Source organism: Microcaecilia unicolor, chromosome 11 (genome assembly GCF_901765095.1).
Source record: "Microcaecilia unicolor chromosome 11, aMicUni1.1, whole genome shotgun sequence".
In the NCBI taxonomy this organism is placed as follows: domain Eukaryota; kingdom Metazoa; phylum Chordata; class Amphibia; order Gymnophiona; family Siphonopidae; genus Microcaecilia; species Microcaecilia unicolor.
In genome coordinates this window covers 9,761,396-9,777,404 of record NC_044041.1, presented here as the reverse complement: position 1 = coordinate 9,777,404, position 16,009 = coordinate 9,761,396, and the positions used below count along the sequence as shown (strand labels likewise).

Here is a 16,009-nt window from a genome sequence, read left to right as displayed (position 1 = left end):
TGCCGTGCCATGGAAGGGTCCATCTATGTTAGCTCTGGGCCCATCCAAAATACTGGGTCTGGCTATGCCACTGGAGTGGAGTGGAATGGGTAGACATGAATGGCTTGTTTACTCTTTTCAAAAATACTAGGACTAGGGGGCACGCAAAGAAGCTAAAAAAGTAGTAAATTTAAAATGAATCAGAGAAAATATTTCTTAACTCAACATGTAATTAAACTCTGGAATTCGTTGCTAGAAAATGTAGTAAAAGCAGTTAGCTTAGCAGGGTTTAAAAAAAAGGTTTGGATAGCTTCCTAAAAGAAAAGTCCATAAGCCATCATTAAGACAGACTTGGGGAAAATCCACTGCGTATTTCTAGGATAAGCAGCATAAAATCTGTTTTATTGTTTTGGGATCTTGCCAGATACTTGTAACCTGGGTTGGCCACTGCTGTAAACAGGATGTTGGGGCTTGATGGACCTTCGGTCTGTCCCAGTATAGCAATACTAATGTTCTTATGCTCGCCGGATACACGCGCACAAACGTTCAGCTGTAAACGAGACTTCTTGTGTGCACGTCTGAAGAAAATGACAGCGTCAGCACATATCTGTGGCTGTTGCTGGGCACATAAATATTAGCCTTGCAAACATTTCAGGCACATAACATTTTTGCGAGGCTGATATTTATGTGCAGAACTGTGCAGACACTTTCATTTTTGTTCAGACATGCGTACATTAGTGCTGTTACCTCCCAAGTATGTTTTCAAGTTGCAGCTGCTGTTCTGCCTCCATCGACCTCTCGAGAAGTAAACTCTCGAGCATGTGTATATTACAGTAACCTTTCCCTAAAAGAAATGGAAACTGCCACGAAAGGGTGGAGAAGTATTTCTGGACCCTTCCAGCCGCTTTGGTTCTCCTGAAAAGTACAAGCACAGCTTGGCTTTCCTCTTTTTTAGAAACACAGTTTTGGGGGAGGGCAGGCCAGGGAGTGCGAGCGAACTCAAACCATCAGCCCAGAAGTTAAACACTGTTTAAAGTCTGGCAGTGTTTCAAGCTGTTGCAATAACGTGACGCGATTGTTAACATATTTAAACTACATTTCGTTCATTTTCTATTGCTTTAAATATATTTATATATTTATATTTACGGCTGTTATACAGGAACTTCTTTTCAAAGGAAATCCAGGGAGGGGGATTCTAGATGTCTGATAGTTTATAGAGTGACGGTCTATGGACTTCCTTCACAAAATGGAACCATTTAAACCTATCAGGCTTTTCGTGGTCACAGTTCTTTCAGAAAAACCGTCAGAACTTATCCAGTTATTCAAGTGGCAATTTCTTGGTTCAAAAATGACCCACCCAAGTTCATTTTTCAAGCTCAATGCAAACATTGTACAGGTACAGAAGTGTAATTAAATCTCTCACTGCTAAATGGGTTAGGAAGAGTTTACAAAACAGCTAGAAATGAGGGGTTTTTTGCTATATATATGTGTCTGCGTGCATACACACACACATTCACACATAGAACTTTACCCTTCACAATTATATTTTATAGAAACTACTAGCCGTTAAGTCCGTTAAAATGGGCGAGATTTCCACCTGCCCTCCTCGCCGCCGCTCCCTCCCCCCTCCGTGCCAGGCCCCCTGCACTAACCTGACAGCGCCGCTCACCTCCGTGTGAAGGCGCTGTCAGGTCAGTGCAGGGGGCCCCATACCGAGGGGGGTGGGAGTGGCGGCGGGGATGGGGGGAGGGTGGAGGTTGGTGCACGCGATGTTCATTTCCAGGCTCCAGCGGCAGCGTCCGACAGTCCGACTCCGTTTCCTTCTCTGTTCCGCCCTCTGACGTCATCACGTCTTCACGCAAGGGCGAGACAGAGAGGGAAGTATCTACTGCGCATTTGCAGGTGAGTTGGTCATTGCCATTTATATGTTTGATATGTGATGTTTCAGAAAACTTCAATTTCACAAACTAGAAAATGTGTGTGTGTGTATATGTCTTCATGTCTGTGTCTCTGTGAGTGTGTTATGAGGAGGGGGGGAAGAGGGACTGTCTTTCTGTAACAACATAAGAGTAGCCATACTGGGTCAGACCAATGGTCCATCTAGCCCAGTATCCTGTTTTCCCAACAGTGGCCAACATTCCATGTGGCCAACCCAAATCGTGGCAACATTCCATGTAGAACCCCAAAGAATAGCAAGATTCTGGAATCCTAAAGAGTGACAAGATTCCATGCAGAATCTCAAAGAGTAGCCAACATTCCATGTAGAACTCCAAAGAATAGCAAGATTCTGGAATCCTAGAGTGACAAGATTCCATGCAGAATCTCAAAGAGTAGCAACATTCCATGTAGAACCCCAAAGAATAGCAAGATTCTGGAATCCTAAAGAGTAACAAGATTCCATGCAGAATCTCAAACAGCAGCAACATTCCATGCAGAACCCCAAAGAATCGCAAGATTCTGGAATCCTAAAGAGTGACAAGATTCCATGCAGAATCTCAAAGAGTAGCAACGTGCCATCTAGAACCCCAAAGAATAGCAAGATTCTGGAACCCCAAAGAGTAACAAGATTCTGGAATCCCAAAGAGTAGCAACATTCCATACTACAAATCACAGGGCAGGCAGTTGCTTCCCATGTCTGTCTCAATAGCAGATGTGGTACATAAGTATTGCCACACTGGGACAGACCAAAGGTCCATCAAGCCCACCATCCTGTTTCCAATAGTGGCCAATCCAGGTCACAAAGGGGCCCTTTTACTAAGCTGCGTAGATGCCTACGTGCGCCAAATTGGAGTTACTACCTGGTTACCGCATGACCCTTGTGGTAATTTCAATTTTGGTGCACGTCCGCTATGTGCATTTGAAAAATATTTTGTATTTTCTGACACGCGGCACCTATGCATGTCAAGTGGCAGTTGACGCGCATAGACCACTACCACCCGGTTACTGCATGAGACCTTACCACTAGGTCAATGGCTTGCGGTAAGGTCCCAGACCCAAAAGGGACGTGCAGCAATTTTCATTTTACCGCACGTCCATTTTTGGGAAAAATGTAAAAAAAGCATTTTTGTAGGTGCGCTGAAAAATAATTCTGTGCATGCACAAAACACATGTCTACACTACTGCAGGCCATTTTTCAGCACACCTTAGTAAAAGGACCCCAAATACCTTAGCAGACTATGGAATTTTCCTCCAAGAATTTGTCCAAATCTTTTTAAAACCCAGATACGCTAACCGCTGTTACCACATCCTCCGGCAAAGAGTTCTAGAGCTTAACTATTCATTTCTTCTAATCTAGAGTTTGAAATAAATTGTCTTGAAGCACGCCAAGACACAAATGACATAATGTAACCATTCTTTCTTGGACTGTATTACACAAGTCATGCCTTAAATCTTCTGTGTTTATGCATATTTTATCTACATCTGACTTTGTAACAAGATAACACACAGTATAGGGAGATATGTATGTACCTATTGTGAATTATATCTGTACTAGCCGTTAAGCCCGTAACAACGGGCTAGTTTTTTGTCTTCCTATGGCCTCCCCCCGTCCACCAACCCTGCTCTCTCCCCTGCCCTCCCCCCCCAGCGTCTGTTTCCCTCAGTTCCGCCCCCTCCTTCCCTCCCTGCTCCCTCCTCCTCCAATTTCCACGCCCATGTCCAAGCCCTCCTCCCTATTGGGCTGTACTGCTGGTGGAGGCGGGGCTTGGACTTCTACACTCTCAGCGTTCCGACTCTACTGCGCGTTTGCAAGTGAGTCGGTCACTTGCTGTTTATATGTTTGATATAACCGAAATGCATTTATCTTGGTCTATATTCTGGTTAGATACATGCATATTTACATCCAAATACAGAAATGAAAATCCAATTTCGAAGCAGTTATCTAGGTCTCAGTTATTTTTTTCAGCCTAGATCCTCTCTCCACCAATGTTTTTCACCAGAGCTTTGGTTTGAGGAGGCCTGCCAGGATCATGTCCAATAAACACTGCTGCAAATCTACTTTTCAGGGTGTTTTCTCTTTCACCACATGAAGCTTGGAAAAGAGACAGGAGATATGACTGAGGTCTACAAAATCCCGAGTGGTGTAGAAGTAAACCCAAATCGCAAAGGCTTGAAATACAAAACAACTTGTGCATCCGGCTTCTCCTACATAAGTGCACAACTATGGAATGGCCTCCCAAAAGTGGGGAAACAATCCATGGCCACCTTAGCTTCCGGAAATCACTGAAGACCATCTTGTTCAAAAAGGCATACCCTACTGACCCAACTTAAATGCCTGAATCCAGCAACACAACGAAACCTAAGCCCGTAACGAACAGTATATAACTATTCTTCTCTACGATTCGCCTAACGTATCTGTAACACATGAACCTCTTTGATAATAACATCACTTTGCATTTGTTTTTCATTGAAGGCGACTAACGCCTCATGGTACTATGTAAGACACATTGAGCCTGCAAATAGGTGGGAAAAGGTAGGGTACAAATGTAACAAATAAATAAATTGATTTTTCACTCGTTAAAAAAGTACAAAGACTAGGGGACACTCGAGGAAGTTACATGGAAATACTTTTAAGACAAATAGGAGGAAATATTTTTTCACTCAACGAATAGTTAAGCTCTAGAACTCATTGCCAGAGGATGTGGTAACAGTGGTTAACGTATCTGGGTTTTAAAAAGATTTGGACAAATTCTTGGAGGAAAAGTCCATAGTCTGCTATTGAGACAGACATGGGAAGCAACTGCTTGCCCTGGGAATTGTAGTATGGAGTGTTGCCACGTTTTGGGTTTCTGCCAGGAACTTGTGATCTGGCTTGGCCACTGTTTGGAAAGCAGGTTACTGGGCTAGATGGATCATTGGTCTGACCCAGTATGGCTACTCTTGTGTATGTTGTTATGTATTTGTTTTTTTCAGATCCTTTTCATATTGCCTGGTTTTGCTTTTACTTTACATGATGGCATGATATGTTTATTCACAGCGTCACTTTTTGTGTCCTAGAATAAATCTGCAGGGCACCAACTCTTTTCAAGAACAAACAAGCAAAGGAAAATCAAGCCAAGTTCTTCTGCAGGCAGTGCTTAAAGGCAACAAAATATTTACAATTCTGGTTTAAGAAAAAAAGATGTGTTCTCATCTATTGGTGTCTTCTCCAGTGGGAGAAATTTTATGGGATATTTGATAGGGAAATCTTAATATGTTACATATTGAGTTGCTATAAATATGTTATTTATTTGTGAACTCTGTTCATCTTTGTCTTACCTTGTGGTTTTGATATGAGGTCACAGCGATGAATGCCGTCTCTGGAAACACATGGGTACAAAATGCTGTGTTTTTGGAGCCAAATCCATTGTTTTCATCTGCTTTCACAATATGAAGTCTTGGCTGATATTTGTGCATAGAATTTAGAATAATCTTTAACAGTAATAAAGAAAAACAAAAACGGAAATAAATGCATTGTGATGTTTTCATGACTCATAGACGTGAAGCTCACTTCAGTGCATCTTTTGAAAATTTTTGAAGGATGGAAATTAAACTGAAAAATCATTGCTTGCAAATAGAAAATAACTTTCACTTTTACAATGCAAAGTAAACAAAGAGAAAAGATTATGGGAAACCACTTGGATGGCATGTTTGGATTTTTCCAATACAGGCTTTAACAATGACAGAATTTGCAACAATCTGTTCAAAGAATCAGGGGTCCTTTTACTGAGGTGCACTGAAAAATGGCTTGCAGTAGTGCAGGCGTGGGTTTTGGGCGTGCGCCGATCCATTTTTCAGCATGCCCATAAAAAAAGGCCTTTTTAAAATTTTTGCTGAAAATGGATGTGCAGCAAAATCAAAATTGCCGTGTGTCCATTTTGGGTCTGAGACCTTACGCCAGTCCAGTGGCGTAGCAAGGGTGGGGCGGTGGGGGAGGTTCCGCCCGGGTGTCAACGGGTGGGGGGTGCTCTGTCCACCCCCCCCCCCAAGCATGGCATGTCACCCCCCCCTGGCGTGGACTCCCCCGGCGCAGCGCCTCTCTTGTCATTTCAAATGAAGGCACAACCCTAATAATCACCTTCCTTTCTCACACAGAGAAAACAACCAAAAAAAAAACATTTTTTAAACTGAGCCACTGAAGCGCAAGCCAGATCAAAACTTATTGTAAAATGCTCTTTCTCTGGCTACAGAAAAAGGCCAGTTCACTGAGTTTATGTCTTCAATAAAATCTTTTCCAAGTGTTGGCCTTCCTTTTCAACACATTTTTTTCCAGTCTTTCTATTTTGGGTTATGTCCTGAGGATGATCATGATTAATGGAGAACTTGGCGACAGCCCCTGAACCATCCTCAGCCACAAGAAGTCACCTTTCGTGGTGGATTCTCTCATCCCAGGGTTTTAGTCAAATTGTATTGACATCCTAGTAAACCACAGCCATCACTGAGTGAATGATCTAATGGCTCTTAATTATATTAAGACCTAATTGAGGCTCCCTTTTGCCATTTTTTTTTTGTTACATTTGTACCCTGTGCTTTCCCACTCATGGCAGGCTCAATGCGGCTCACATGGGGCAATGGAGGGTTAAGTGACTTGCCCAGAGTCACAAGGAGCTGCTTGTGCCTCAGTTCCCCAGGACTAAAGTCCACCACCCTAACCACTAGACCACTCCTCCACTGTTGCTACTATTGGAGATTCTACATGGAATGTTGCTATTCCACTAGCAACATTCCATGTAGAAGTCAGCCCTTGCAGATCACCAATGTGGCCGCGCAGGCTTCTGCTTCTGTGAGTCTGACATCAGACTCACAGAAACAGAAGCCTGCGCAGCCTTCTACATGGAATGTTGCTAGTGGAATAGCAACATTCCATGTAGAATCTCCAATAGTAGCAACATTCCATGTAGAATCTCCAATAGTATCTATTTTATTTTTGTTACATTTGTACCCTGCGCTTTCCCACTCATGGCAGGCTCAATGCGGCTTACATGGGGCAATGGAGGGTTCAGTGACTTGCCCAGAGTCACAAGGAGCTGCCTGTGCCTGAAGTGGGAATCAACTCAGTTCCTCAGGACCAAAGTCTACCACCCCAACCACTAGGCCACTCCTCCACTGTTGCTACTATTGGAGAGTCTACATGGAATGTTGCTATTCCACTAGCAACATTCCATGTAGAAGTCGGCCCTTGCAGATCACCAATGTGGCCGCGCAGGCTTCTGCTTCTGTGAGTCTGACGTCCTGCACGTACGTGCAGGACGTCAGACTCACAGAAACAGAAGCCTGCGCAGCCTTCTACATGGAATGTTGCTAGTGGAATAGCAACATTCCATGTAGAATCTCCAATAGTAGCAACATTCCATGTAGAATCTCCAATAGTATCTATTTTATTTTTGTTACATTTGTACCCTGCGCTTTCCCACTCATGGCAGGCTCAATGCGGCTTACATGGGGCAATGGAGGGTTCAGTGACTTGCCCAGAGTCACAAGGAGCTGCCTGTGCCTGAAGTGGGAATCAACTCAGTTCCTCAGGACCAAAGTCTACCACCCCAACCACTAGGCCACTCCTCCACTGTTGCTACTATTTGAGATTCTACATGGAATGTTGCTATTCCACTAGCAACATTCCATGTAGAAGTCGGCCCTTGCAGATCACCTATGTGGCCGCGCAGGCTTCTGCTTTTGTGAGTCTGACGTCCTGTACGTCAGACTCACAGAAACAGAAGCCTGCGCAGCCTTCTACATGGAATGTTGCTAGTGGAATAGCAACATTCCATGTAGAATCTCCAATAGTAGCAACATTCCATGTAGAATCTCCAATAGTATCTATTTTATTTTTGTTACATTTGTACCCTGCGCTTTCCCACTCATGGCAGGCTCAATGCGGCTTACATGGGGCAATGGAGGGTTAAGTGACTTGCCCAGAGTCACAAGGAGCTGCCTGTGTTGCTCTCTGAAAGCCACGTGATTGGCACCAGACCTCATGTTTCCTTGTAGGGACTATTCCAAGAGTCATCTCTTCATAGTAGAGCCTTGGCTGCTCTAAACGTGTCAAGAGAAATGGTTTTTTTTTTTTAAATTCCAAACAGTGAAACTTTCATCTTCTCTAGGTATTTCTGTTTCCAACCTATTAAAATACTGATTATTCATAAAGCCCTGTAGAAGTAGCGCATGTCATCCCTGCAAGGCTCTTCAGATATATCTCTAACCAGCGATATCTGAAGTTACACAGGGAAGAGACTCATGATGACACCGTGATTCTAGAGAAGGGAATGTGGGGCCCAGGCCAGTGTCTTTCATTGGGATTATTTTACTAAAGCTTGGTGTTAACTCCATTACTACATGCTAAGCTTTTGAGTTAGTAGTTGCAGGAGGTCGTTTACGTAACAAAAAGGGGCTTTTCTAAAATTACACGGTTATTATCTCGACGATCGGGTTTGGGTTCGGGGCCTGTGGGGCTTGTTTGGCTGCTGCCCGATCTGCCTGTCTATTGCCTGCCTCAGCCGGCGCTGCTGCGACTCGACTGAGGATCAACGGATTCGCGTCAGGTTTGAGGGCCCAATCTCTGTGGACTGTGGCACTGCGGTGAATTAACAATGGAGATGGCCTATCTTGCCTGCTCCTGTGTTGCCTCGGGCTGCTACTGATTCCCGTGTTACGATCAGTCAGCTGATAAGCCTCCCTCTATTTTCCCTCATCCTTTGTAATTACAATCCTTGCTGTTTACCGTACTATGCTTTGTTTGTTTGTTTACCTGATTGGCAATTTACCTTTACAGTCTGATGTTAGCCACATTGAGCCTGCTGGTGGGTGGGAAAATGTGGGGTATAAATGCTATAAATAAATAAATAAATATTGTCACCCAAGGTGAATGCCTATTCTGCTTAGTGGCAGTGCCAGCCCCGCTCAGGAACACACATAGAAGTACACGTGTCAGTATACTACTAATACTCTCATATATTTTTAATTATTTATTTATTATTTATTTCAAATTTTTGTTCCGCACAGTCCTATATTCTTGGCGGATAACAAAGTTACATACACGCAGGGCTTTTTTTGAGGGGGTACTGAGTTCCGGCACCTTTTTTCAGTGTCTGCTAAATTGACCCATGGACCACAAGTTTTAATGAAAGAGCTCTGGCTCAACACACCAATTCTTCCGTGCCATAGATTCTGTGACTGGTTGCAGGAGTCCTGGCTATCGTGGGGTGAGTCCCTCAGTGATCACCCCACCCTTGAAGGGTGGCCTGGCAGAATACCGGCACCTTTTTTGCTAGAAAAATTGCACTGCATACACAGTAATAAAATACATCACAAACCTCAGATCAAAAACGAAATAAATAACAGATAGAAATTGCTTCCATAGCTATGCACTTGCCCCCTCCACCTCACAAACCCATGAAACCTCCCATCTCCTCAAATGCTTATGAAAATAAAAATGCTTTTAACTGCTTTCTAAAATTAAGCAACGTTTCAGCTTTACACACTTCCGCTGGTAAGGTATTCCAGAGCTTAGACCCCGCAATTTGAAAAGTCATAGCCCAAAGACCTACTACATAAGTACATAAGTAATGCCATACTGGGAAAAGACCAAGGGTCCATCGAACCCAGCATCCTGTCCACGACAGCGGCCAATCCAGGCCAAGGGCACCTGGCAAGCTTCCCAAACGTACACACATTCTATACATGTTATTCCTGGAATTGTGGATTTTTCCAAGACCATTTAGTAGCGGTTTATGGACTTGTCCTTTAGGAAACCGTCTAACCCCTTTTTAAACTCTGCCAAGCTAACCGCCTTCACCACGTTCTCCAGAAACGAATTTCAGAGTTTAATTACACGTTGGGTGAAGAAAGGTTTTCTCCGATTTGTTTTAAATTTACTACACTGTAGTTTCATCGCATGCCCCCTAGTCCTAGTATTTTTGGAAAGCGTGAACAGACGCTTCACATCCACCTGTTCCACTCCACTCATTATTTTATATACCTCTATCATGTCTCCCCTCTACTAAGCTAACAGATCAAAAATTTGGCACATCAAGCAAACACTTATTCTCAGACCTTAAAGAAGGAGTAGACCTGTACCCTGTCAGAACTGATGCCAACCAAGGGGAACCTGCATTACTCAATGTTTTAAAAATCAAGGTGCATACCTTAAATTCAATCTTATACACAGTATTTGGGGGGCAGCGGCATGGCAGGAGAGCAGCATCTCTTTTCCACTTCCTACACTGTGTCCAGCATCTTCCCCGTTTTACATAAGTACAAACGTATTGCCATACTGGGACAGACCAAAGGTCCATCAAGCCCAGCATCCTGTTTCCAACAGTGGCCAATCCAGGTCACAAATACCTGGCAGAAACCTAAATAGTAGCAACATTCTATGTAGAACCCCAAAGAATAGCAAGATTCTAGAATTCTAAAGAACAACAAGATTCCATGCAGAATTTCAAAGTGTAGCAACATTCCATGTAGAACCCCAAAGAGTAGCAAGATTCCATTCAGAATCCCAAGTACATAAGTACATAAGTATTGCCACACTGGGACAGACCAAAGGTCCATCAAGCCCAGCATCCTGTTTCCAACAGTGGCCAATCCAGGTCACAAATACCTGGCAAGATCCCATTTATGCTGCTTATCCCAGAAATAAGCAGTGGAGTTTCCCCAAGCCCATTTTTAATAACGGTCCATGGACTTCTCCTTTAGGAAGCCGGCCAAACCTTTTTTAAACTCCGCTAAGCTAACCGCCTTTACCATTGCCAGGCCTGCACCACTGTTGTCATCATTACCTTACTTTTCCCCATAGCAAAGCAGCAAGAAGCCTCACCTCTAACATGGGACTTTTAAACAAAAGCCAACTCTCAAGCATTACTGTATTCCTCCTCTTCCCCTGCCCAACAGGACGTCCTGCATTGGAGAGGAGAAGAACAGATCAATCAGTGATATGGTTCAAAACTTTATTTTCAGAAAATTAAGTTTTGAACCATATCACTGATTGATCTGCTTTGTTTGTCTCCACATTGGATTTTGCGGATTGCTTGCCATCTTGTTTCTTTGGAGAGGAGAAGGACACAGCAGTGCTTGAACGTGGGCCTGTTTCTAAAGGCCCCATGAAGTTGCTCTGTCCCTTTACTGCTTCAACCCAGGAAGAGACAGGGCAGCAGTACCAGTAGTGGCAACTGTGGCAACGGCGATAGGGTGAAGGGAAGAGGGGGAAGATGCTGGATATCGGACATGAGAATGGAAGGTGGAGAATGGATGATGAGATGCTGGACCTTGAAGGAGGATAGGAAAGGGAAAAAAGCTGTCAATTGAGGAGAGGAAGAGCTGAGGGGGGCAGAGAAGGGGAGAGGAGAAGCTGAACTGTGGAGGAGTAAGGAGGGGAAGGGGAGATGCTGGACAAAGTGGGGATAGAGAAGAGAAGGAAAATGCTGGAGTATTGGGGAGAGGGGTTCGAGATAGGAATGAAGATGCTGGATTGTTGGGGGCAGGGGGAGGGAAGGGCCCTGAGCTTCTCCTGTTGGGGGCCAGCACATGGTTTAAGGTTTGTCTAGGGCATCCTGCTTTAACCTAGGATGTCAGATACCCTTGGGCTGGTCCTGTTATGGGCACAGAATTGGGACACAGTTACAATGTATGCATTAAGGGGTCCTTTTACAAAGACATGTTAGCGTTTCTAGCATGTGCTAAAAATAAGCATGAACTAAACGTTAGCATCGCCCATGTATTTCTATTGGTATTGCTAGCATTTAGTGTGTGCTAATGATTAGCATGCCCTAAAACCTCTAGCGTGCCTTTGTAAAAGGATCCCTCACTTTCTAAAACAGGCACATCTGTACACAATTACTCCCGCCTTGGAACAAGTGGAAATTAGTACATCTGGATTGGCTGTAACTGCTTCTGGGAGCCTTGAGCATAAAATCTTTGCACTATTCATATTTGATAATAAGACTTAAAGTGGGGCAGGGAGTTAGCTTAAGCATCAGTCTTCTAAGATGGCAAGGTGGTTTGAGATTCTAGATGAACGTTGCTAGTACAGGAGTAGCCTAGTGGTTAGTGCAACAGACTTTGATCCTGGGGAACTGGGTTCAATTCCCACTGCAGCTCCCTGTGACTCTGAGCAAGTCACTTAACCCTCCATTGCCTCCTCCCCCCCTGTTCCTCTTTACCCTGTAATTCCCTTGCCTGTAGTGTCTTGTCTGTCCATTTTACCTAGATTGTAAGCTCTTTGAGCAGGGACTATCTCTCTATGTCAAACGTTCAGCGCTGCGTGCGGCTGGTAGTGCTATATAAATGCTATTAGTAGTAGTAGAAGCCTGTCCTTGCAGATCAGCAACACGGCCGCGCAGGCTTCTGTTTCTGTGAGTCTGACGTCCTGCACGTATGTGCAGGACGTCAGACTCACAGAAACAGAAGCCTGCGCGGCCGTGTTGCTGATCTGCAAGAGCAGGCTTCTACATGGAATGTTGCTAGTGGAATAGCAACATTCCATGTAGAATCTCCAATAGTAGCAACATTCCATGTTCCACTGCACTAACCACTAGGCTACTCCTCCACTAGCAACATTCCATCTTTACCTGTTTTTCAATCTATGCTGAAAGCTCACCTTTTCACTACTGCCTTTGGCTCCTAACCGCTACTCATTTGCCCTCCTCCTCCCTGTTCCTCTTTACCCTGTAATTCCCTTGCCCGTAATGTCTTGTCTGTCTGTTTTACCTAGATTGTAAGCTCTTTGAGCAGGGACTGTCTCTCTATGTCAAACGTTCAGCGCTGCGTGCATCTGGTAGCGCTATATAAATGCTATTAGTAGTATGTGATTTATGTGTGCTGTTTATAGAATAGCGCATAACACCTACATGCCTAAGTAACAACTGGTGACATCATTTACATGCATAGGTGCATCTATTCTATAAATTAGTGCTTCACGTAAAATAGCATTCACGTCGTAAAACTGCAGGAACAAAATCAGCTGACATACCGAATTCACACATTGATAAATGGGGTAAAACCAGCCTTACATAATTTTGCAATGGTGATCTATTGAGCCATATGAGAAAAACAGTAGGATGTACTTGTAAATTCTATTCTCTTTGATCATTAGAAGCACCAGCCCTGGAAGTCTTTTGTGTACGAACATAAGACGGGCTGTATTTTGACACAAATTTGCTCAGGAGGAATAAATCAAAGTAAAGTAAAGCCTACGTGTGGCCCTCTACAACACCTCTGCAAATTCAAAATGCTAATTTATCATATAGGAATCAGAATATCATTGAGTTTAATTTACAGAGGGGGCTCTTTTATGCTGGTATTTACCTGGCAGTAATCAGGCAGTGCCGCTCACTGCCCGATTACTGCCAGGTTAGCATGGGATCCCTTACCGCCACCGTAAGTGCTCCCCCCTAAAATGGCCATGCGGCAAGTGGTTCACTTGCTGCATGGCCATTTCTTTTTTTAAAAAACCCAGACAGCCTTTTATCCCGCTGCGGCAAAAGGAGGCCTCAGCACATGTCAAAAACATGTACTGATGCCACAGGACCTCTTTTACCGCAGCTTGGTAAAAGGACCCCTAAGTTATTTATTTCCTCCATACACACAGAATACGGATAACAGCCTCAATAAATCAGGTCATTGCTCTCTGTCTCTCTCTGTCTTTTTCTCTCTCATAAGAAAATAAGAATAGCCATACTGAGTCAGACCAATGGCCCATCCAGCTCAGCATCCTGCTTCCAACAGTGGCCAATCCAGGTCACAAGTACCTGGCAGAATCTCAAACAGTAACAAGATTCCAGAATCCCAAATAGTAGCAACATTCCAGAACCCCAAAGAGTAACAAGATTCCGGAATCCCAAAGAGCAGCAAGATTCCAGAATCCCGAAGAGTAGCAAGATTCCAGAATCCCGAAGAGTAACAAGATTCCGGAATCCCAAAGAGTAGCAACATTCCAGAAACCCGAAGAGTAACAAAATTCCGGAATCCCAAAGTGTAGTAACATTCCAGAACCCCGAAGAGTAACAAGATTCCGGAATCCCAAAGAGTAGCCACATTCCAGAATCCCGAAGAGTAGCAAGATTCCAGAATCCCAAAGAGTAACTAGATTCCGGAATCCCAAAGAGTAGCAACATTCCAGAATCCCAAAGAGTAGCAACATTCCATGCTACCAATCCCAGGGCAAACAATGGCTTCCCCCATGAAAATAATACAAACAACATTAAGCATTTCCAGGTTTTCAAACTATGGTGGAATAACATATATTTATTAATATTCCTAATAAAATTTGGGGAGTGATTCCATAGTTTTATTCTTTTACCGACTAATGAGCATTGCTCTGTACCCTGCAACCTACAGCAAGCCTTTCTTTCTTATGAAACTAAGGAAATTGTTGTAACAATATCCACAATTCTGAAAATTGCTCCCCCAAAATGTCTAAGTTGGATCTTGAATCTGCATTTTGATATTCAGTTCCATTCCATTATATACTGCCTCACTGGAGTCTCATGTACTTAAGGACCTTATCCGGTATTTTGGGTCACAGTGCTCTGAAAACTCATAGGCCTTCAATCAGCTTTCTTTTAGGCTAGTTTGGGGTGTCCCTGAAAACTGGAAATCGTCTCCAGCAAACTTTTGCAAAGCAGCAGATGGAGTCAACCTCAGCAGATCAAGGCTATATTCAGCTATCTCAATACAGCATGCAAGATTTCTGGGCCCCAAGAGCGATGCATTTAAAGGATCCAGGTTAGTTATGCTAAATAGAGACACTTACATGTCCAAATGGGTCAAGGTGGTTGTTGGTGAGTTTGAGCTTCTGAAAAGAAACCAGCTGTCTCATCCAGTGAGCCCCAGTGGCCGGGGAATCAGGGTGGACATAAAGTCTGCCTGGCATAGCTGGTTCTGCTTTTCCAGTGACAGACCTAAAGGCAAAGGTAGAAGTTACATCAGGTCACAGTTTCTGAGCTCCAGAACCGGTGAAAAACAAATCAGATTAACAAAACTCTCTCTGTCTCTCTCTAAGCTCAATATTGAACAGGATATATATATATATATATATATATATATATATATATATATATATATATTTCATTTATAACCCTCCTATTAACTAGGAGAGGAATGATTTGAGATATTTAACCTAGAAGTTTCAAATTACTCATATATTCAGTGGTATTATACATATAGTTCCAGATTCTATAAATGGAGCTGATAAATGGCAATGGGAAAGATCAGCGCTAAGCATGATAATTAAAGGAACGTGCCCTCTATAGAACTGATCTTAGTGCCGATTTGCACACCCTAACTTTGGATGCCAGACTTACAGCTGGTGAAACTTGGTGTAAATGCTGCTGCCCACATTGCTTGTGCTGACCCATCATTCTGCTAAAATGCCCCTCCTGTGGCCACGCCCCTTTTGAGTTGCATGTTATGGGATTTCAGTGCCAAGCATTATAGAACGGCGAGCGACCAGATACATACACAAATCCTAATTGGTGCCAATTAATTTCAATAAATGATTGTTAGCATCCAATTATGTGCTCATTAGCCAATTAATTTGCATACACATCTCAGGACTGCACCCAAATCTGGACACCATATATAGGATCCAGGAGCTAATGGGCACTGCTAAATGGGAAAGGAAAGGGGTTGAGACTTCATATACTGCCTTTCTGTGGTTACAGTCAAAGTAGTTTACATATTTACAGGTGCTTATTTTCTACCTGGGGCAATGGAGGGTTAATTGACTTTCCCAGAGCCACAAGGAGCTGCAGTGGCAATCGAACCCAGTACTTCAAAATCATAGTCTTCGGCACTAACCACTAGGCTGGGATTCTGGAATTTTGCTATTCTTTGGGATTCTACATGGAATGTTGCTACTGTTTGAGATTGTGCCTGGAATCTTGTTAATGGGACTTGATACACTGCCTTTCTGTGGCTTTTGCAACTACATTCAAAGTGGTTTACACAGTATATACAGGTACTTATTTATACCTTGGGCAACAGAGGGTTAAGTGACTTGCCCAGAGTCACATGGAGCTACAGTGGGAATTGAACCCAGTTCCACAGTCCGCTGCAC

General features: G+C 43.6%; 1 protein-coding gene across 4 annotated transcripts in view; it reads right to left on the bottom strand.

Annotated features, from left to right (window-relative positions):
* Nucleotides 1–16,009, bottom strand: part of TBX5 (T-box transcription factor 5) — an 85,767-nt gene that overhangs the window by 39,401 nt on the left and 30,357 nt on the right. For all 4 annotated transcript variants that reach the window (XM_030220125.1, XM_030220126.1, XM_030220127.1 and 1 more), the window contains exons 5-6: nt 14,705–14,852; nt 5,236–5,388 (exon numbers count right to left, since the gene is read on the bottom strand). In XM_030220125.1, coding sequence (XP_030075985.1) covers nt 5,236–5,388; nt 14,705–14,852 — 301 coding nt within the window. The remainder of the gene's footprint in view (nt 1–5,235; nt 5,389–14,704; nt 14,853–16,009) is intronic.